Raw genomic sequence first — 24,571 nt, 5'->3', positions numbered from 1 at the left:
TTCCCTTGTGCTGAGGAGCCAGATGAATGGCTTCTGCATGTCTGGGCTGGCTGAGTGGGTTAGCAGGAGTCAGTAATAGCTGAATCACTCACACAGCCAATGCACTGCACAGAAGATGGCCAAACCAAGAAAACAAAGTTTTGTCCAGGTACACTGGTAGCTAGGCAACACCTGTGGGACTTGGGCGGTCTAATGAGTTGATGATGAGCAAAGCAGGCTGGTAGCTTTAAAAGAAAAGGTCTGTCACTAACAATTTCAGAGAGATGGGAGAACTGGGCACATGTGTGCATGCATATGCGTGCTTGATTTCAGAGATGGAAAAGAAGCTCTGTGTAGCAAAGGAGAGCTTCCGTATCCCAACAGACTCTCACCAACCCCCCAGAATACTAAACAGAAGGAGCTGAATCCAGGGAGATTCTAAGTGCTTGACTGCTTTGTCCAGACCCGCCTCAGTCTTTTACTATCTAAAAATCAAATGTTCTAAGAAGTAGTCTTGGTTTTTATGATCCAAATCTCATGTACCCTTGGATAAGTGAACCATGGACAGAGTGCCCCAAATGATAAAGTGGGTCTTGACAAGCCTGAACTAGTCTGGGGAAAGCATGTAGGGTTTTGTGTTTTTTTTTGTGTGTGTATGTTTTTGTGGAGAGGTTGTGGAGGAGGAGAAGAGAGCCCAGAGCAGCAAGGCATCACTGTGTGAAAGGCTGAACATCAGTGTGGAGCCGCGGATATTTCATGTCTAGAACACCCTCCTACCAAAGGCTCTCTGTGTGCAAAATAACTTCTCGGTATTGGACAAGACAGAGTTTTTCAGAAGCCTTGACTACCATCTTTAAAAGGAAATTAATCTTGCTGTAAGTAATCTTGCTTTAGTGCAAATATCAAAATAGCACAAGTTCCTGTGTACATGCAAAGACTTCCATGCACCTTAGTATAATGAACAGTGGTTTTGTTTGAGACTTTTAGATCAGCAGTCTTTTAGAGTGCTAGTTGTATACATTCAGCTGTACCTGGCTGTCACTTTGAGACATGAATATGAAGCTGGTTTACACAACTTATTTAAAATACACTGTAACAGACTGTGCTTCTCAGTAACTGTGACCCATATGTTCAGAGAAAGTAATAGTTAAAACCTTAATTTGCATACGAAACATTTTAGAGATACACAAAACATGTTGAATAGCAAGTTAATTCTGATTCCCATTAAAAACACAAAAGCTATATGTTATCACAATTCATGATTATAAACTGGTATTATTTATATCGTCAGTAAAACACAATTTTATGTAGACAAAGTATCTAGCTAATGTAAACTGATCTTAAATGACAAATAAAATCTGTACTTCTTCCAGTTATATAAAATTTCTGCAGATATATTTATTCAGAATCAACCCTGTCAATATGGAATAAACTACAGATACATAAAATTCACTTTCCATTACCTTCTGTCAAGTAGTACTTTTGTCATCACTGGAAGAAATTTTTCCATATGAATGAATCTGGTTGCTTCTTCATCTTCTACTTCTTCTACTAACTAAAAATAAAACTTAAGTATCGCAGGGTATATGGCTCATTAGCAAATTGATACAGAAAAACAGAAAATTGGGGAAGTCCTTGCATTAAAACTACAGAGTTAGACTTTGAATATTTATATCAAGTCTTTAATATCACAGGGCACCATAACATCTGAGTGAAATGCTTGTGATCAAACAGAAGGAAACTCGGGGAAGAAATAATATCCCAGGGAAAACACAGGCCCGCTATTATAGACACTTCCAACAACTCAAGATTGCCCTCTTGTGCTTCAAAACCATTCTTGCAAAGTAACCGGACACCGTGTAACTGATCTTATCTTCCACAATAACTCAGCAGAGGTTTAAACGTTCAGACTGAATCCATACCAGTAAAGTCTATCAGGATCTGGAACATTCCCAAGCAGTGTAATGTGACCACCCATTATAGCAAACCATGAGCACATTCCCTGGCATGACTTTGGCCTGTGCCACCCAATATTCCCCTCAGCAGATCCTGGCTGGGACCCTAAGGGCTTTTCCCCGGAAGGATACTTTGTGCAGCCACTCTGCATAAAAGATTTACCGGGGTAGACACAAGCTGCTCTGTGCCAGCTGACTTCAACACCCAAGGATGTTTCTGGGCATATTTAATGGGCTAGCTTGGACATAGCCCCAGTCTAGTACACCTCAAGGATGGAATTTGTTCCCTCTACATATTTCATAGCCAAAGAGAGTCATCAGGACCAGAGAGGCAGGCAGACTGAGTCAGGGCAGTCCAAAAGAGTCATAAGGCAGCCCATAAAATGCTATACACAGAAAATCTTCCTTTTGCCTCCCAAACAAATTAACAGATTAATCTCAAAACATCAGGGACTTCTAGCAGCATTCTCACTGCATTCCTATACTTCCACAAGAGATAAGAAACATGGTAAAAACTGCTCCCTGTCATCAGGGTGCATCCCTTCCCTGAAAATTTCAAGTTTTTCTCTCAAAAGGAGCCCTGTTAATGGAGCTAGCCTGTTCCTGTCTGTGTTGAAACTGGATGCATGCCTTGAGGTCTCACATGGCAGCAGCCAATACCTTGCTAGGCTCTCCGAGACACAGCTCAGATCGAAAGAAAGCTCAAATAGGCACTGATTTGAAATCTTCTAACTGAGCCAGGAAACACTTAGTATGGAATCTTCCTCCTGGGAGCTGGGTCAGAGCTGGGGTGGTTCCTGATACATCCATTTGCTTAAATGGAGAGCTGTAACTGCTGCTGAATGCTCTTCTACAGTGTTTTTGAAGGGGCTTGGGCACTAAGAGAAGACAGCTGTCACCTCTTGCTTTAGAGTGGAAATTGGCTTGTAAAAAAACACATTTTCTCTTCTGTTTGGTGAGCCTAGTAAAGGGATCTTTAGCAAGGAAATGAAGCTGTTCGTCCTATATCAAATGGTACCTTTTACCATTACAGAATCATGTGTATTACTGCTCGCTTGATTGAAAAGATGTAAAAAATACCTTGCAAAACCTAGTCCTGGGAGGTGATCTGCAACCTCAGTTTCCTCTGAGGATGAAAGAAACAGCTTCCCTTTCAGAGGCTCTACAGGCCCAGAAACATCCTGAACAGTTAAAATTAATCTTATTTCTAACAATGGATTGATACGTGGATAAATTGAATATATTAACTTTGCCTAAATCATTAAGTATTGGGATTTGCAAGTATATGTATCCTCTTACTCTTTCTCATGCTCATTCCTGTTCTATACCTCATTCCTCATTATTGTTTTCCTTTTTTCTGTAATTTCTCCTTTTTTCACAATAACAGTATTTGCATGTTCACTGTGAGTTTTGCTCTATTTCTTTCCTTTGGGTTCATCCATAGCTCCCATAACAATTGTATTGTAGCACCCATTACGTTTTGTATCTCTACTCTCACACCCATACTATTTCTGTCCACACAACACTGGGGGACTTGAGTCACAAAGAAACAGGCAGAGCAGTGTACCGAACTCCAGACATTGAAATGATCCTTAGATTAGCTTTCACCATCTCTAGGCTTATCATTTAATCTTAAATTTGTAAGTAGCCCTAAAGATATGATATTAAGTATAACACTGAGTATAAGGCAATATAGGAGACAGTAATGATAATTTATAGAGATAACATAATTATATGAATGATGATTTTACAGATATGAATAATTTGATGGCAGCATACACTAGTTTAACTACAATAAGGCTAATAGGAAGATCAGATGACTGAGAGGCACAAGTAGTGAGAAAGAGAAACAAATCACCATTTACAATGGGCAACAATACTGGGGAAATAGCTTAGTTACAAACCAGCTAACAGACACAATTTTTACTTTATCTAGATTAAGATGAAATGGTATTACCATAGTCAATTATAATGGTATCTTATATAAACTAAGAGGTATTTGTGATTATCATAATATATGAAGGGTTCTACAAGAAGACAGTGTTCTTCTAGTACTAAACCTATGCCAAGATGTCACTTACAGGCACTGTTCTTTGCTATTTGATTTCCAGTTCAGTGTTCTTTAAGGTTAACCATTACTCTTGAATATACTCTTTATTTTTGCAGTATTTGTACTTTAATATCCTTATAATCAACATTTGCATACAGGTTACAGTGTTATATCTCAAGAATCATCTGCCTTGTGGCTGCATTGCATTGTACCTTGTTATGTATTACTTATCTCAAATTTCAGTACTGTTCAAAATGGGTAAAAACCAATGTCCAATCTCTTTGGAAGGCCTTAAACTCTCCCGATTCTCCTGAAATTGAAGTGGGTTGCCAAAGTATCCCCTTCCTTTTCACAATTCTATATCTTGAGTCAGTTGTACTGTTTGTTTGCTGTAAAGAAAAGTTACTGTGGGGCACTAAAAATATAATCTATATAAAGCACAATAATTTCTACTTTGCCTTGTTTGTCAGTGGGAACTGGGACTATCTGGTACTGAGAGTACAGATCCAGAGCAGACAGACTGCAGTATCATGTTAAAAGAGCTTTCTCCTCTGATGGTTCTTTGCACTTCCTCATCTGAAGCAGCTGTGTCATTTTCACAAGACTTAGCACAAGATTTGTCACACTAAATTCTGATCTACAGGAGACCAGACAAGCCTACTGAGGAGAGACTACTACTGCAACCATCCAAATTTTTGTTGGTGCAGGAAGAAAACAGTAAGAGAGATCAATTCTCAGTATACTGAGCTACACATGAAAAGGAGAAAAATCCTTACCCCACCTCTCAGCTCCAGCATCATCCACTCCTTAAGGCAGCATGCCCATTTACAAAAAGAATGTGGAGACTTTTTCCAGCTTTTTCATCCCATCTATTAGCCATATCCTGCCAATGCACCAGCACATCATCCTTTCTATTACAAGCATGCGGTAAGGAGACAAAAATTAGTATAGGAAAGGATTGTGGAGAAATGTCATTGAATTTCCTTACCACTGCATATCAGTGAGAGAATGGGAGGACCACTAGGTCTTGTGGAGTTTGATGTCCTGAAGCCTGATTTACAGGCTTAAGTAATCAAGGTTACTTACTTATAACTGAGAAATCTCAAGACTGGGAGACACCTCATGAAGGACAGAAAGAAGAAAGGTCTGGCTATAAGACAGCAATAACCCAGTGAAAAAAAATGGCCCACCTTCCCTCTGTGTATTTTTGTAATTTAACGTCTTCTCAAGAACTAATTTTTATTACCTAATCATGCACCGTGTGTCCACTGCATGTCCTGAAGAGTGAGATGGTTAGTGTTTAGAGATCCTAATCTGACTGAGGTTTAGGACATTCTTTTTCATCAGTCAAAACCAATTTTTGTCCATTTTCTATAAATGCTCCTCCACCTTAGCGCAGTGTCACAGTGATCCTCTGGGGTAATAGAGAGTCAAAGACTCCTCATTTTAACCCATCGGCATTGTTACTTCATCAACCTAAAGGTTTGCTTCAGGGCAACCTGAGATTGAAACACTTCCATGACACTTCCAACATCTGGGAAAAGAACTTGAGTTTCCCACTCAGCAAGGCAGAAGGGCCAAACTTGTGCAAGTTTAAGACTGAAAAAAATACAAAAGATCTAACCATTTACCTTTGCAAGCAGTTCACGTAGTTCTGCCTCACTTGGGAAGCAACCCAGTGACCTGACAATGCAACCAATATCTCTGAAAGAAAGAAAGAACATCTTTGTCAATAGGTCTGCAATACAAGAGTGTCTGTGGACAATCCAGTTAAGAGTTTGCATGTAGGAATATGCACGTACAAGCCCAAAAGTATGCACAAGCATATGCATGTGGACTTTCAAGATGATGTTTCAGTAACCAATGTCTATTTTTACAGACATTAAATACTCTGGAGCTCTTTGAAAGAGTGCAATTGTTCTTGTGACTTTCCCAAAAAATTCTTTACCATTGTGTTGCAGTGTACTGTGAAAGTTAATTTTCAACTACTGTTCTCTAATTGTTAAGCTTTATTTCAGTAAAGTCTACATCTATATAGTTAACAAATCACTTGGAAACATGCTGAGATGAAAGATAACAAATAAAATACATGTGTACATTAAATGTTATAAAGATACAAATTCTAACTGCATTAAAGAACAATTACAAAAAGTCAGGAAGGAGACAGCCCTGCTATGTCCCTACTGTGCTCTGAAACAGTCAAACAGAACAACAAAGTGGCTTATCCCCACTCTGTTTATGCTGCAAATATATTCATAGCTTGCATCTACTGCTGAACCTGGTGCAGCTGTTCTGAGGCTCTAAAAAAATTCTGAACAAACTGGCAATGCCTCAAAATAATTTAAGATGAAAAACATCACAGATTAGAAACAAAAGTACTGTAAAGTTGTAAAAAAGCTTTAGTGAGATTCACAGTACGATTAAAAACAGAATAACAGAAGCATCACTATTGCTTGTGATTTACATTCCAATTCAACAACACAGAAATTTAGGTACATTTGAATATCTATTCACAGTGCTGGTGGTTCCCATAATCCAGATCTCTGTGGTTTCTTCATGTTGACCATTGGTGAATCCTAATCCATTTGGTGGAAAAATCAGATTGCCTAATAAAAATGGTAGATACAAGGAGCAGTGACCTTTGTAAAATCTTATAACAGTAAGGCCCTGAATGTTGCACACCAAGCACATGCAAAATTGTAAGTCTTTGACCTCCTCAGACAGGTCCCAAGGAGTTCCCATTCTGATTGAAAACATGTGAGAAGCACTACAATAGACAAAAGACAGGAAAAGGCTGGACAAAACTAGTTACAAAACAAAACCCAATCCCACACATCCAGTTGTTATGAAATGAGACCATCTACTCAAATGACTCAGTGAAACTGCCTCTGTGGATGCAAATGGCCATATGTGTCAGGGAGGTCAGTCATTTAGGTATAATCCTTGTCCATCCATCCTATTTCTAGTATGTATATACTGCATCTGTTGTTCTCACTCCTGCACTCCCTCACCTTTTCCACCTAAAAGATATTTCTAAGTATTCCCTGCCTCCCCTAGAGGAACACCCAACACAAATCCTGCCTCATTCCTGTCCCACACTATTTCTACTCTCACAGATGCCAGAGATGGTAAAGCTGCCATCACCCTCCTGCCTCACCTCACTCGCAGCCAGCAAAACTGTGATGTGAGTAAGGTAAGCCAGGCCCTAGAAGAGCCTGCAAAATCTGGCATTCCTGGTGCTGTATCTGGCAGTCTGCATGCGTGCCAACATGAGGATGTTGTCTGAAGTGACTGTGGTGAAAAAAGTCAGGTTCCATTTGGTAATAACACAGAGTTTAAAGAACCCTGATAGGAAACTGTATTTTGCTCCCAGTCACTTCCTCTCACTTAGTTCAGAAGCTGCGATTCCTGTTTAGTTTCTAGAATACAAAAACAACATCTAAAGTCAAATTCATGATCATACAAGTTTTGTAACAGACACAATAAAATTTTGGGTCATTGTTTTTGCCCTACATATAACACTTTCAATGGCAAGATTTGCAAAATCACAAAAGTCCTTGACCAACAGTATGTTGTAAGCAGCATAAAACAATATTATCTTCCTCATTCTTAATTTCTTACTAATTTGAATTTGCATTAGGAGTCATGCAATGCCAATGTTAGCCTGTCAAGCCAGTGTAATTTTCCATGTTCTTCATGGGTATCTGATATTTCAGGCAATAATATTCATACGTCTACAACAGTGGTTAAGAATTGTGCTGTGCTGCCACCTTCTGATACAAGATAATCGGTTATTAATAATCCCATTATTGTGATACAGCCCTGCAGTATGAACCTAGGAATAATTAGACAATAAACTGTTGTTCATTGTCTGTAACTGTACTATGATAAAAATTAACGCAAAATTGTGCATTTACTATGTTAAATAGACTTTTGGATGTCTCCTGTCTGAAGGAACACATTTTTTAAAAGTCTATTTGTATCATTTCATTGTTGTAACATTTTATCAAGCTGTATATCCATGATATAATAGAGTGAGGAGTGTAGAAAATTTTACAACTATTTAGCCAAGACTGCAGATGTAAATGGCAAACAAATAAGCAATGAGTATGTCGTGATGCAGTGAGGGCTAGGGGCTCCCCAGGGCCGGGGATGGTAGTGGTGGGGGTTCTGCATGTGAGCCAGGCAGCCAGGGCCCATCCAGGAGCAGGGCATCTGGGGGGCACTGGGGCAATTCCACTTCTGGGATCAGGCACCTCCCTGGGCATGAGCCAAGAGATGTAAGATCATTCTTCCCTAAAGAGCACTATGGACAAGGGAACAGCAATTATACTGAGTGTGGAGATATATCCTGAAATTCCCCCTATCTAGTATAGCAGAAAAATCATTACTTCTATGAAGTACTAGCAATTTCTTAAATTTAGAGGCACTAGTAAGCATGCATTCCTAAAACCATCACATAAATATTTTGCATCTCTCTCACCTATGGTCTAGAATGTAGAAAAGATGTTTGAAACATTTAAAGATATTTTCCAATTTGGCTTCATGAAGAATGTTTAATGACAACAATTTCACCAGTTCTCACACTCCTTTGTAGTGTTTATGCTCAATAATTGGTTTATAATTAAAAGCTATGGTGATATTCTTTTAAATGTAGTAATTGGAAATATGAAAAATTACTCCAGTAAGCTTTTATGACAACAGCTTATAACAACCTGCTCTGTGAGACATAAACATGTCCTTTATGTATTTTATAATAAATGCCATAGTTATGTCTAGGAATGCTTATATTAAAATGAAGTTTAAGTAGCATTGCCAAATATTCAAACTTTAAAAAATACCAGAATTAAGATTATTGAGGAATTTTTAAATTTGACATCCTTTAGCTCTGTATCTTGTAGCCAGTTATGCCTTGATCAGTCTAACAGTCCATGTTTTCATCTTCCACTGAACTTCTACCCCCTTGCTCAGACATATATTTTGTATGTTTTTCCATAATGGTGCATGCTAAAGGTATGGTGCATGCTAAAGGTATAGTGCATGCAGTTCTCCTTCCAGACTCCCACCTGTACACTCTACTTCCCCAGTTCTGGTCATTCCATTTCAAAAAGGAGAAAGCTGAACATGAAGAAGCACAAAAAAAGAATGGCCAGAGCTATGGAATAGCATCTCCTAAGAGATTAAACACATCTGGACTCTTCAGCCTTAAATTACTGTGATGGAGGACAAATGTGACAGCCAGGTATGAAATCATTAACGAGAAAATTAACAGAGAACAAATGTTTGCTATTCATCATAGGATAGAAAAAAATAAACCAGAGGCCACTCAAATCATAATGTACCAGATGTACAAAACCAACAAGAAAATACTGCATATTTGTTCAATTCCTTACATTCCTCCCCTAGGAAACTGCTGGTAGCTCAACTGAGGGTACTGGGCTAAATAGACTTCTGGTGCAATCAAGTATGATCATCTTTATGTTAATTTTTATATTACTGTTGTTGTTGTTATCATTATTATTATTCATAAATAAATTATAGGCAAGTTTCTCCCAAGTCTCCTAAAACCACCTCCCTGCCAAAGCAACATCCACCTCCCACATTACCCCAGAAGAAGGATGCATTTCCATTGAAGACACCTACTGAGTGCAGGTAACTGTGACACACACACTGGCAGGGACACCCCTTGATGTGCTGAAATACCCTAAAAGTGAGGAGTTTCATAAGGATCCAGGTCCTGTAGTGCCAAATGAGCTATCAGAGCAGGGATTTATTTACTAGCACTAATTGTGGCCTCAGACCTCTTGCCTAGCTGCAGCTTCCTCTTGCCCCATTGCACCAGCAGTCCCAGCATTCCTCTCTCAAGCCAATTTCAACCAGTGAACAATACAAAATGTCTATTAAACCAGCAAAGACAAACTTATCCAATCAGGGCCAAAAGGACTGATTACAAAAGGGCCAATTACATTTTCTGGAAAAGCAGATGACGGTTTAGGGAGGCAGGACCTGTGACCCCGTGGAGAAGAGGAACCCACGCTGGAGTAGGTCTGCTGACAGGACTTGTGACTCTGTGGGGGACCCACACTGGAGCAGCCTGTTCCCAAAGGACTGCAATCCATGGAAAGGGACCCATGCCAGAGTGGTTCATGAAGAATTGCACTTCGTGGGAAGGACTCACATTGAAGAAGTTCATGGAGGACTGTCTCCTGTGGGAGAGACCCCACTGCTGAAGCAGGTGAAGAGTGTGAGGGGTCCTCCCCCTGAGAAGGAAGGATTGGCAGCTACAACGTGTGATGAACTGACCCCCATTCCCTGTCTCCCTGCACCACTGCAGAGGGGAGGTAGAAAATCAGGAATAAAGTTAAGCCCAGGAAGTAAAGAGGTGGGTGGAAAGCTGCTTTTAAGATTTGGTTTTACTTCTCGTTATTCCTACTCTGATTTGATTGGTAATAAATTAAATTGATTTCCCCAAGTCGAGTCTGTTTTTCCTGTGACAGTAATTGGTGAGTGATCCCTGCCCTTATCTTGACCCACAAGCCATTTGTTATATTTTCTATCCCGTGTCCCACTGAGGAGAGGAGTGATGGAGTGGCTTTGGTGGGCACCTGGTGTCCAGCCAAGGTCAACCCACCACAGACATACTTGTCCAAACAGGGCCAAAAGGCCTATTTCAATGACATTTTCTGGTAAAGCAGATGCCGGCTTAGGGAGTTATTTATCTCTATATTTGATCCTGCAATATTTCTTTGTGAATATATTTACAAACCTGGCATCCACAGTTTTATTGCTTTCCCGGTCAAACACCTCAAAAGCTTCTCTAATCCTTTTCTCAATTTCAGCTACTTTGCCATCTGCAAAGAGAAACATAAGAAAAAGAAAGATTCACTGTGCTGTTGCAACTGATTTATTTCCAATTTGAGACTTGCAACAGCAGAAGCACCAAAACTGATAAAGGGGCAGACAGGAAAGCAGAAGTTATTCTGAAAAAAAACCCACTTTAAATGCAGAATCTCTCATTTTGTATTAGTAATATGGCCTTGCTGTGGCTCTGCAGCCATATCAAGTCTGGTGAAAATGGTGTGTCTGAACTGCATGATCAGAAGGCTGCCTAGGTGTGGACCCCGCCCAGAGTGTGCCACAGCTCCCTCTGGACCACAAGCCTGAGCCCTTCCTGGATGCCATGGTGTCAGTGGAAGGAGAAAGGCAAACATGGGCCCAGGCTTGCCCTGAGACAGGGCTAAGTCACTTCATCCAGGTTCCTGCATCCAGGGAAACATAAGTGCTCTTATGTCCACTGAGTTAGTCATAATGAATGAAAAGCTGAGAACCAGGGATAAAGAGATGGCTAAGATACGTGCCTAGTGAATACGGCTCATGGTAAATAATTTATTGTAACAGTTTGGGAAAGAAGACAATCTCAGCAAAGGGGAAGGAGTAATTTGCTGCATTTCCTTTTCATATCTCAATCTCAAGGAAGGGGGGAAGAAGAACCACAAGTTATCACAGATAAATCTTGTATAAGCCAGAAATTGCATTTTTGGGGCAAAATACCAGGAAATAAATTCTGAAGAAATAATGTAAAGAGAGGAAAGGGTCTATCTCAAAAGAAAAACTCCTTGGCAAGAAAACCGGGGTATATAAGGAGTGAACTGGTTAGCCATTTATGAATATTTGACTCCAAGTGAGAGAATATGGGAAGCAAAGTCACATGGAGCTGAACTTTTGGTTCCTGTGGCTAAATACACCCCCAAACTCCAACTGGCAAACCAGCTCATGAGGCAGCATTTTTTGAGCTAGCCCCCCAGCCTCCACAGCAATGCCACAAGGAAAATCTGTGTGACAGCCAGAATTAGACTGGTATGAGGGACACTTGTTTTCTCGTTTTCATACTTCTCTTCTGTATTTTCAACATAATAAGTAAAACACAGTTCTCCTCTAGTAGACAATTTATTTTCTTCTTTAGCTGATGTGGTGTTAAGGTCTGTTGAGCAGCTCTGACCAACATTAAGCCACTGGACCTTTTTTCTACAGGCATAAAAAATTCATACCTAGTTTTCTACAATCCCAATAGTAGGGAATCCTTGGGGCTGTAGTGTGCAATCAATTTTTTCATTTGATTTCTTGCCCTCATGATAGAAATATCTTTCTGCTGGCAAAGGGTGTCAGAACTGACCATAGTTGAATGATACATTGGCTTTGTGATCTCCCTCTCTTTATCTTGACCCATGAGCTTTTTCATCATATTTTCTTCCTCTGTGCTGTTGAGGAAAGCAGAGAGAGGCTGGGTGGGTGCCTGGCAGCTTGCCAAGGTCAGCCCATCACAGGCTGCAAACAGTTCAGTACAGCAGTGGATTGAACCAGCTATAAGGAACCTCTTCTTCATGTAGACGAGAGATGCATCCCCTTATAAAGCTACAGCTGCGTGCTGCTTTCCATCTGTGTTTGGCACTGAACTCCCCAGAGAATACGTAAAGAGAAGAGAGGTATGAATATATCCTGTATTCGTCCCTTGGACTATATTGCCCTGATGAAAGCATAGGCAGGTACTCGTACAATGGATAGGAGACTAGAGCTCACTGAGGAAGAGCCCTGTCCAGTCCCTGATGAAGGACAAACTGTATTCTTTTCACAGCTTGACAGTAATGCCTATGTTTTCTGTGCCTAAGTGCCAGTAAGAATGCAAACTGAATTCTTTAAAAAAATCCCACAGTTCAATCCAAGTGGGCCTGATTCCTTGTAGAGAAGTCCCTAAAGACTCTCAAACTACTAAATTTTAAGGGTTTTTTCCAGTGACTTCAAAGAGTCTCAGATCTAGCCTTCAGTGTAGACTTGGAGTTTAGTTCTTGAGATCAGGCCCTTCAACTGTATACTACGATTTGCAACAGAGAAATGCTGGAGGAAAATTTATAGCTGTATGTTCCAGTCCTGATGTGTAAGCCTTCTGTAGAAATAAAAATTAGGCAAGGGAGGGCAGGGAAAGATTTTAAGTACTGGAACCATGTAAGCATCCAGCCTTTTCAAGCTTTTTTTTATGAAAACAGGGTACATTAATCTTACCTGTTTCAAGAGGCCTGATAAACAAAGGTCCTGAAATGAAATGAAATGAACCTGATGATTTAATCTAGGTACCAGATAATCTATATTTCTTCCAAGAACTCAGACAAAGTTGTTGATTCAAGAGCCATATCCATGGAAGAAAACATAGTATACTGTATTCCTCTCAAAAACTCTCGGTGAGCTGAGTAAACACCTAATAAGCTACTGCCTAAATCTCTCATCTTCCCTCTAGGAATGAAAGGCAAATATGTTCAGCATAGTTCAGGATGGCAAAGCTAGTTATCTGAAGACTTCTATGATTCACTCTAAACCTCCCTTTGGGAGGGAAAAGAAGATGGATTCCGGTTTTAGGATAAGAAAAAGGTAAAGTTTTAAAATTATACCTTCAAGAAGGGCACAAGAAATCAGATATGCAGTTAACTCAGCAGATGTGATGCTCTAATGTACTGAAATTTTTCTATACAAGGAGACTCTGCACGATGGGTAGATCAATGAAAGTTACATGTTGCCCTGTGGAACAATGTTTTATCTGTTTTTCAGGACAGAAATACCTACACCTTGATTGAATAAAAGACTTCATTCACCTATTCTACTAACAAGAAAAACAATACACATATCAAAGATAAAATTATTGGACTACTCCTAATTGTTTAAATAAATAAATATTTAAACATACCATGCTACAAAGGATTCTAATACCTACAAATACTTTCCTCAAATGAGTCCTGTAGGGATGATATATTATTTCCAATTCTATGCTGCTGAAATGCTTCAGATATTTGTCATTGTTGCCTCATTGTAACATATCTTCCTACCACATATGCAAAAAGAAGGCAAAATGTCTTAAAATCTGTTCCTCAGACACATTAACTGAAAGTGTATTCACTATCAGTTTTCTTTCCTGTACTTCCTTTGCTATTTTCCGTTTGTTTAGTGTGAACTAGATAAAGCTCTAGACACTGTCAGTTAAGTAAGACTGACAGGGATCTGGGACTTCCAAATCAATTCTTGTCATTCTTTCAGATTGAATTGCTCCTCTTCAGCTTGTGCACACTATTGCCCAGCACTCTGAGGCCCACTTGCAGCCAGCCCTTAAGCAGCACACCTACCTCGGTTGTGACATTTCTTCCTCAAAGACTACACTTAAGTCTTTGTAGGGAACAGAAGCCATTAACTGGATGTGGCTCTGCCAGACTCTTGAGTAATGAGGATTTTAAAAGGGGATTTCTAGTTGATGCAATTTGCTAGATTCTACCATTCATTTAACTGTATGAGCTTGCTGTCTTTCCTTTTCTGGGCCAGTTGCTCTGATGGTTCAAAAAGCTAACCTTTCCTTTCACTGAAGAGAAATTATGTGCAGAAAAAAAGACTTATCATAAGAACAGGTAGCCCAACATTAAACAACCACTTAACATGCTGGGGAGCAGCATCTGTCTGCTGCTCACAGGAAAACATTTAGTCCCTGTGCCGCCTGATGAACCTATTAACCATTTACTGGAACTCTTTCGTGCTATTAAAGAGTAAAATTAAGGGTTGATTTGTAGAAGCACCAGCAGACTTGATTTTATTACTTAGTGTTACTGCTCACATACCTGACACATTTAGTCTTTTTAAACATTAATCTAAGCATATTTTAATATATATAGTCAATTTTATATTTAAACTCCTCTGTGTATGAGGACACCTCACTAATTACTCCATCCTCTCTTCGTAGTATTATATTATGGTTACAAGGAGGTGTGAGGAAACCCCTGAGGTCTCTGCTGACAGGAACCCTTTCTCACATGGGGCTGACTTGTGGAACCAGTCAGTCTGAAAGGATAAGGGACACAACCAGGTAACTCCAACTCAGTGGCAGGTAGTTTAGAGTCATTTGCATGTTGTTGTTCCAGTTTTACTTAAAGTGCTGTTAGCAACAGCTCATTTGTAGATCTCCCATCCACTAACTGGGGCTTATCAGCACAAAGTACAAAACCATATCAGTGGCTATATACTACAGTACCACTTCTCTTTTCCACTAACCATTATTTCAACAAAAAAAAGTGGCCAGTGACCTTGGTCCTGTCAGCTGAACTGGGAGTGAAATACAAAGAGTGCCATGATGTAAAAGGAACATTTTTAAGAAGACAATGGACACAAAAGGGGATGTTTCTATGCAGTCAGCCATACAAAAAATCTGAGTCTTAAAGCCTCCTGCAATCTGCACTCAACTTCAGCAAACCTTCTCTTTCTGCTCATGGATCCAAGTTACTCTTTTTAACCACCCTCCCCACACTGCTCTAACATTCTTCTGTAAGGCCCCTATGGCCACCCTTTTTAGGATAAAAGAGATGAACTAAAAACTAAAAGAGATTTGTCTTTGATGTTTGCAGAAAAAAAAAACCAGTAAGAGACTTCACAATTCAAACTCTGAGGTTATTAATTAGCTCTTACGAGATCTAACCAGAACTTTAAGCAAGTTCTAACTGGACTATTACCTCGGTCAAGATATTAAAGAGCTGTCACAATACTCAGCACCACCTGTACAGCTGAAATCTCAAATACTTTCAGATAAACTCATCAGTTTTATCAAGGTGTTGTGTTTCCAGAACAAAAAGGGAAAGCCAACGTTGTGTCATAACGAATTCTTGGTGATGGTATCAGTGTAAGAGAACATGCCCCTGTTCTCTTTCCTAGATTCAAAGCAAAGTATACAACTCCCTAAATTTTTCTGCCACAAACACTTGCATTGCATTCAAGTTACATGTGGGGAGCTTGACTGACTTAAAAATAATTCAGAAAGCTTGCTGCACCTCAGAGAAGAAAACCTTACAGCATTTAACTAATTCTATTTTAAGGAAATTACTGAGGCAAAGGAACATGGAGAAAACCATTTGAATCTGACTTATTGGCAAGATCTTTCTGCTCTGTAGAGGAAAACGCATGCATTAGATTTTTTTTCTAGTGAACTTTTTAGTTCCAGAGGAAGCTTAATGTACAGTCAGTATAATGTGCTGAACCAGCACATGCTCTAAAAATTTTGAGGTAAGACAAATATTTTTCCTTTGTTACTCTGTACCTCCTATAGCATGTATGATATTAACGTATTGGGTATCAGAAAAGAAATTAACGATATGATTAAGCTGTAAGCTTGCAGAATATGCAATGTTGTTTCTCTGTGTCTTGTGATACATAATGAAACAATTTAAGATATGTGATCATTGAAGAGTCTGCATTCTAAAAAGACAAATCAAGAATATTTTGAAGAAAAACAAGACACTGATAAAGCAGCTCAAGTCATCCAAAGAAGGGATAAACCTATTCCTGAACTGGAATACAAAGAAAACAAATTGATGCAAAGTATTGATGGCACCAATGGGAAATGTGTCACCTGAGTTTAGCCACTCAGATTGAATGAAGAGATAAAACATGTAGCTTCATGAAATTTGGTAAACGTCAGTTCCCAAGAAATGACCAGTCTTCACTGACAGTAGAACCTACTCCAGTTTGGGGATGCAACCTATGCCCTGCAGACTCAGGAGAGGGATAATGCTTTCTCTCCTAGATAAGAAGCATCCCATGTTAATATAATAATACTCAGGCAATCTGAATTTTAGTCTGTTGGTGTAGAAGAATAAAAAAGCTTAACTGGTTTATGTAGAGGTCACTTGCATGCGTTTTCAAAGAGATAAAAATGAAATCTCAAGAACAGCAAAAGCTTTTTTGTTCATGTTTTTCAGAATTGTTAAGAATTGGCCATGTCATTGCTTCCTATTGCTTATGTTTATCACAACATACACCATGTACAGACCTGAGAGTTTGGATTGACAGGAAGCTGAAGAGGAGCCAGCAGTGTGCCCAGGTGTCCAAGAAGGCCAATGGCATCCTGGCCTGTATCAGGAACAGTGTGGCCAACAGGTCCAGGGAAGTGATTCTTCCCCTGTACTCAGCGCTGGTGAGGCCACACCTTGAGTACTGTGTCCAGTTCTGGGCCCCTCAGTTCAGGAAGGATATTGAGGTGCTGGAGCAGGTCCAGAGAAGAGCAACAACGCTGGTGAAGGGACTTGAACACAAGTCCTGTGAGGAGAGGCTGAGGGAGCTGGGATTGTTTAGCCTACACTCATCATCATCATGTATGTGAGCAACCTTGGACTAAAAGCATAACCTCACCCTACTCTCATACCTCTTTTCCTAATGGCAGTACATGTGAGAGCTGAAAAGTTACCTGGGTGTTTCCATCACAGTAACTGCCTCATGGGAAACTAATAGAGAATAAAAATAAAGGGACTATATTTAAAAATAGATACATAGAATGGAGCTTTCAGAGTGGAGCAATCAGAACAATCTTTGCACAGCCCCATGGCACCTAATGTGAATAACCATGAGAACAAAATCACCAGCAGCAAATAGAGTTTAGAAAAATCAGGTAATTAATTTGATGTCTGATAATAAAACACAGGCTGTCAGTTTCATGATGACTGTGGAAAAGTTAACTGCAAAAGCTACTTCAAATTCTGACACAAAAATATTAAATACAATTTTTCCTTTTTATCTTCTTTACAAAAGACAGCTGTAACATGGGCAAAATATATAATAAAGTGACATAAAAAATTAAGCACTATCTTGATTCCAGCTTTGGTCGTGAAAATGATACTATTTTATAGAATTTGAGAGCATTAAAAAGTAAAAAGAATTCAGATCAACCACAATGGAAATATCTTGTTTAGTTCCATTAGAAGTTGACAAATTCATTAAAGACTTATAAAATATAATATAGCAACTGCGCATTTTAACCTCAAAGCTGAAAAATGCAATAATATATCAATTTGCAAAATATATCTAGTTTGTGGTAGTTAGTTGGCAGTAACTACTGAAGTTACAATTTGCCAGTAACTTCACCTAATGAAACAAGATATCCTCAGTATTATCCCAGGTTTTGACTGTTGAGTAGGTGTTATTTTAAATGCCATGGCATTCTAATCTGCCACAGATACAGATGTCTCAATACATATGGGAACAAAAACAAATAAAACTGATGCGGCAATTAGCAAACTGTCAAGAAACAAAGTATAGAAACTATTGCTGCCTTGATAAGCAGTCAAGCTGCTAGTTGCTGTAACACAGAACAAAACAGACCATGGAGGATGCCACAGTCAAGCTGGAAAAGAAGGTATAAATAGTTAATGTCTTTCCCCACCCTCTATTTCCAAAGGTGTTTAAACCCATAGTTCACACTACCTCAAAACACAGTTCATATTAAAATGTCATTGATTTGAAAGGGATTATCCACCATTCATAAAGTTCTTGTCCCATTCATCTCTCACAAAAAGCGCTGGAGTCATGGGCAGTCTTAACTGCTGACCTCCCTTCTGGATCAAACACAGTTCATCAATGGAAAAACATTTCTTTCCCTTATGGTACACATTCTTGTAGGTCATCAAGCCCATTTTAATGCTGTCACTTCTGGTTGCTCCTGCAAGATGCCATTATTTATCCCGGTCTGTGCTGGGCAGACAGCCCCCACACCAGTATAGAGAGATCACTCAGTAACCTCACCTGGTAACTCATACCTGTCTGCCTCGAGTCATTATGATATAACAGCTTGAAGAGCTGCTATATTAAGAGCTGCTGTTTGCTTGCTCTGTCCTGAGCTTGCACTGTATTTATCAAAACCAGGGGATGCAGATGGTAAAGTATGTCAGCATGAACCCACAGTGGAACTACAACCACTGCCTGGGCTTGCTGCAGATAAGGCATTTGCCTATGGGAATGGAGAAGGGCAAATTACAAGGAATAGCCTTGCTACCTCTGCAAATTCCTTAACAGATGCTTGCTGCAACACAAAATTGTCCATATGTTGGAGGGGACCAATAAACCATTTTTTCCTGCATCAGTTCCTATACTACAACCCTGACAGCCTCCCTGTGCCCAGGCTCCTGAAACTGAAGCGTTAATTTCTCTGGTTCCACCCAATTCTTAGAGGAAGTCCCCAGAATGGAAGGTTGCAATTTATCAAAGAAATAAAAGGCATAAGGACCTCCTACACCCAAAACGCAAACCAAACTTTCTCTAAACTTACTGAAACTATTTATAGCCAAGCAGAACTTGCAAGTGAAGGCAATGTTAAATGTTAGGAGTGGCTGAGTGGGATTGGGAACCAGCAAGAATCCTGCTAATGGGATACAGTGTTTCTTACAGTCCCTAAAATTCCACTAAATGCTCTTCAGGGCTGGGCATGTGGAGTGTTTGGTCCTGAAGAAGAGATATGAAAGACAGACTGCAAGTCTGGTGCCACTGAAAAAGAAAAAAAAAGGCAGCAGCACATGCTGAGAATGTGGTAGGGAATACGAATCTGCCCCTCCTGTTATCTCATGGATCTCCTTTACACAGAAATGCACGAAGGCAAGGGCAACCGACACCACCTCAGCTCTGCTCACTTTGCTGTTCCCTCTGAGATAGCACCCATTTGCTCTGCTGAACCTTCTTTCTCAGCTTCGTGCTTTTGTCATCATAATCTCCAGATCTCTTTGTGTGATGTGTGTGATTAGTCTCTCCCCTACCTCAGAGGCAAGAAATTCCTTCCTTCCTCCTGCTTAAATTGTTCCTGAGGACCTTGTTGGTGAGGGCAAGCTCAGTCTACACAGTTCTGGGACACACTGAGGCAAAACGCTACAATCACATGGTTTGTTAGGGAAAAATCATTCCTTTCTAGGCAGCTCGTCTGAATGATGCAACACAGGTGCGTATCAATCCATGTCAGTGATAGCACTTCATGCATCCTAGAAGAAGCTCAACGAAATATGCTCTGATGCTTTTACGGTACACAATCTGTGGAGATATGCTATATCTGCATATATATCTATAGATACTGAAACATCAGTCTTCATAAGCATCAGCAGAAAAGCCTGTAATCCTAGGGAATGATCAAGGAATACTACCTGGCTGTACTCAGATAAGACTTAAATTTTCTCAAATCTGAAGCACTGCAGTTTGATGAGTGATCAATTTTTCAATTTTTTTTTTTTTTTTTTTTTTTTTTTTTTTTTTTTTGAGGGATGGTATGGAAGGTGTCCTTCCTACTTTCACTTCACAGAATGACTTATCACTTTTGGATTTGGTCTGCGTCCACCAAAGAGGAGAAATGGAGGTGCAGTAGCTGGCTGGTTAGTAAGACTCTGGGAAGGATTCCTGAGCTGCCGCAAGTCCAGGCAGTAGCCCATATCAGCAGCTTGCTGAGATGGGAAGTGGAAGGTCTTGAAAGTCTGCAGACTTGGCCAGGACTTGGCTACAGCACTAGATACACCTGCTGATTAAGTGTTCTGGACCTAGCAGCACATCCAGGGGAGAAAAAAAATCAAAAAAGAAAACTGTAATTTGGCTAATTCCATTTAAAATTCTGACACGTTTTCTAGTGAGTAATTTGTAAGCCATGCTACAGCATTCCTTTTACATCTGCAAGGAAAATAGTCCAGTGGAGGTCATCATCCACTACTTCATTGGTGGTAATAGGCAGAAACTCTTCTGTCAGAAAATAGCAAAGCAAGTTGGATTTCCACATAGGCAGCAGCACAAGTACGTTTTCTGCTCTCCGTTTTGACCAGCCAGGATGGCTGGGTGGGAAGATTACTGCAATTACTACCTTTAAGTAGCAGGGAAGTGTGCAAGCAAATACTTGGCACCCAGCCCTCCTCCTGCTCCAACTTACTATTGCTCTGCTGCTGCTCCACCTTGTCACAGCCCTGAGCTCCTCCAGTCATCTCCCACGGTCCCTTGGCCATTGGGGGCCAGTGCCCAGTGACAAGCACCTTGCTGCTGCAGTGTGACTTCACAGCTCAGGCTTGCACCTTTCCCTATAGCTGCAGCTTAGAGATTTTTATCACCATGAGTACAAAGTCTTTCTGAGCTCTAAAACACTCAATAGTGAGAGCTAATGCCCTGACCTGATCTTCTTAAGCACCTTACTCCTTGTGCCTTGACACACTGTCACCCCACCCCCATTTTAAATAGTGCAGGGTTATGCAGTGAACAGTAACATACATCTCATTGCCTATACCCTCTGGAGAATACATAACACCAGGAAACACAAGGAATGCATATGGGGTTTGCCCTGCATACGCTCAAACCTCAGATAAAAAGTAGGGATAATCTTTTAGAGCTTGAAAGAATATGGAGTCATTGCTACTTACAGCAGAAACGCTTGTCAGTCCTCCTGAGCATCTTTCAAAATACAACAGCATCTATGCTGACCATGGGGGTTTCTCCCTTCCCAGCATTCACAGGAGTCTGTTAGCCCACACTTTCTGCATTTGTTGTTGTAGAATCTTTGAAGAAGAGCCAGTTTCTTCTTTTTTGTCTCTCATATTTGGTCAAGTGTTGAAACGTATTTTTTTTCCCTGAAATCCATTTTTCCTTTTTGCATTTCTTGGAGGGAAGTGTTGGATGAGACGGGCCTTAAGACCCTGGGATAGGAAAGTTACAGTAGTATTACAGGACAGAGAAAGCTATTGAGTTCTGGATCACAACAATGCGCATTATCATTTGATAAGATGTCAAACATTTTATGTCAGGAGTAGCTGTAACATTTTTAGAGCAATAATTGGGGCATAGCAGGAAATGTCCAACTGTAGCTCTCGGGATTTGGCCCTACCTGTCTTCCCAAGTAGCTGGCCATAGCGCATGCTGCTTTAGTTCCACAGGCCTCACAACTGTTGTAGATTATTATTTTGGAAGCAGCATGCAATAAGGACTCTCAGGAAGAATCCAAATTGAACCTAACTGGTCTCAATTATGACCTGAATTTCAGCCAGACAAGCACATCATCATTTTGCAGCTACTCCACTGGTGACTGAGATTGACTTCACAAAACCTGGAGCTTCATTAGCCAAAGCAGCAAGGTCTGACTAATATCCCTCACCCTAATCATTTGCACAGGTCCAGCTCTAACAACAAAGCTCTCCTTCTGCTAGCTGGTGACCACAGACAAATTGCCAAATATTTGCCATCACATGCAACTAACACTGAGGGCAGTGAAACAACATGCCCTGCGCTAACTTACAGAATGATGGGGGAAATCCTTTCCTTTTGATACAAAGGTCTCCTCTTCTGATCAGACGATGTGGAGACGTGCCTCCAGTCATCCAAAGAAAAGAAAGCAAGAAGTCTGATTTATGCACAGATCTGGATTGCTTCCTGTATGCCTGTGATTCACAGGTAATATACATTTAAATATCTTATACCTCTCTTGAGGAAAGTCAGGATGTTATCCTTCCTTCAGAGAAGTTAAAGAAATGCCAGCACTTGATGTTTTTTAGCCTGCAGAAAATAATTGTGACACCTTTTTTAAAGCCAATACCAGCCACATGCAGTGTCCCTTTTCATAAGGCAGAGAAAAACTCTAAATAAATCTCCATCAGGGATGTCTTGTACATCCCTGAAATCTCAACTCTGGCAATGGCATCAGCCAGCACCCATGTGGCAGCTCAGAGCTGCCAAAAACAGTCATCTACACTGTTGCAATTTGTCCTATATCTTTCTTTCATCTCAGCCACACCTGAGATATAATGAAAGAGCTATGTCTAGCCCATACTTATATTCTCTTTCATCACCACCAGCAAACTGCCCTGCAAGGATATGTAGCTCTCCTGGTGATGCCAAGTCTCGCTATATCTCCAGCTGCTGCTGAAAATGAAAAGCTTACATAGGCTGTGACACTGGCAGAACACAACCCCTGCTGCCGTGCTGTGTGGTCGCAGAAGGCATTTGTCTCCATTTCTCCTGGACTCCCCACAGTGCTGGCCCCAGAAGCAGATGGGAGATCCACAAAGGACAACTCCGACACCCACAGCCTACTACACCTATGCACCACCCCACGCTCCACCAAAATGCATCAATGCACATGCTGCTGTGGCCCCTCAACAGCAGCTCACTCTGCCAAGGACATGGGACAGCCCCAACAGGGCACCTTGTCACTAGTCACTGACAAGGGACACCTGATTGCACGTGGCAGCAGCAAACATCTCATAAATTGAATATGCCTACTGAACTGAATTGAATATGCCTCTGCACATGGACTGCTTAAGTGGTCCGCAACCAGGGACCAGAATTAACTGGATACTAGTGCTCTGAGAACTAATGTATTTTAAACATAAGCTATTATGAAGTTTATCTGCAGTACCACAGTACCGCTGCTAGAATACAACAGTTTGTAAACTTTCTTCTTTGGAATCTACAATATAACAGGAGAATGAGCATTTTAAGTATGACTTTTAATACATGCTGTTATTATGTAATATATCACAAACCCTTCAATTTGGTGTTAAATGGGTTAGAAAAATAGTTTCCAAACTGGTTGCAATTCTATCTGCACTGCTCTGTCATTGACCACGCAAAGGAAGACTGTTAAGAGTGAAACAAAGTGGCAAGGATTACAGGGGTCTGCTGCAGCTACTGCTTTTTAAGGAACTGTCTTGAAAGTATCATTTACAGTCCGAAACCACTTTCTTTACATACTGTGAATGACTATGAACCTCCAATTTTCTTTTTGTTTTCCTAAAAGCAATATTCTGAATTTGAACAGAATTTCGACTGACAAATTTAAGACATATACATTTAACAATGAATTAACAACATTCCTGTAATCATTTGAGGCAGGCTGTCATTTTCAAAAATTTGGTAGTCTGTACTTTGTTAAAGATGGACATTCACAATTGAAGACCATTTATAAAAATATCTTCTGAGACCCATCAGGTAGCACCTAATCCAACCTCAAAAGCAGTGGGGGTAAGAGGTAAGTTTGGGAACTCTAGCCCTTCATCGTGCCACTAGCTTTTACCCTTGCACCAGGTACCTGTGAGCTCTGCTTCTCTGGCCACCTCTGCGCACCCTGAGCCCCTCCGCTGACTGTCCCATTCCCTTCCCCACGTCACTGCCACGTTTAGTACAAGGCCTACTTCCACACAGGCTGGGCTGGGATGTTGCTGCCACACCCCTTCTTCTCTCAGGACACCTCACAGGATGTGTAGGAGATATTCTCAGTTTCTGCCCCCCACCTCAGCCATAATCTCAAGGCAGCAGCCGAACCCCATGGCAGGATTTGGCCAGGACAGAGCACTGGTGTGACCAGCACTGCTGTCTGCATGGCCACCTCCCACCTAGGGGCTAAACACCGGGCCTGACAACAGTTTCATGCCAGATCTCTTGTTACCCAAAAGACCATTTCCCTTCCACAACCTCCAGCCCAACACATTTTATTGCCAATAGCAACGAAGCAGTATCTGTTCACACAAAATACAGGTACTCCTAAATTGCAAAAAAACCTCCCAACCCCTCAGATCTCAGAGTAATTAGTATGTAGACATGGAAATTCTTAATAACATGATAACTATTGTTGGAAAGCTAATTTGTGGGGGTTCTCAAGCTCCATGTCAGCCCTGTGTATCTGCTGGTTGGTATTGTTTAAAAGACAAAAAAGTTTAAAGCCTTTGCCTGCACAGCAGCCAATTTTTATTCAATAAATCATCTAGAAGTAGAGCCAAACTGAAAAACTTCTGTC

The 24,571-nt window shown here is 40.5% G+C and overlaps 1 protein-coding gene across 2 annotated transcripts in view; it reads right to left on the bottom strand.

Annotated features, from left to right (window-relative positions):
* The window catches only part of EFCAB2 (EF-hand calcium binding domain 2), a 31,240-nt gene that overhangs the window by 1,631 nt on the left and 5,038 nt on the right, over window positions 1-24,571 (bottom strand). The window contains exons 2-4 of one of the 2 annotated variants that reach the window (XM_017806578.1): window positions 10,751-10,835; window positions 5,616-5,688; window positions 1,443-1,534 (exon numbers count right to left, since the gene is read on the bottom strand). In XM_017806578.1, the coding sequence (XP_017662067.1) occupies window positions 1,443-1,534; window positions 5,616-5,688; window positions 10,751-10,835 (250 nt within the window). The remainder of the gene's footprint in view (window positions 1-1,442; window positions 1,535-5,615; window positions 5,689-10,750; window positions 10,836-24,571) is intronic. The other variant, XM_017806577.1, reaches the window with a different exon arrangement.

This window comes from Lepidothrix coronata, unplaced genomic scaffold (assembly GCF_001604755.1).
Source record: "Lepidothrix coronata isolate B3197 unplaced genomic scaffold, Lepidothrix_coronata-1.0 Scaffold16, whole genome shotgun sequence".
NCBI lineage: Eukaryota > Metazoa > Chordata > Aves > Passeriformes > Pipridae > Lepidothrix > Lepidothrix coronata.
Note: the sequence above shows the minus strand (reverse complement) of the source record. Positions and strands in the feature narration are given on the sequence as shown.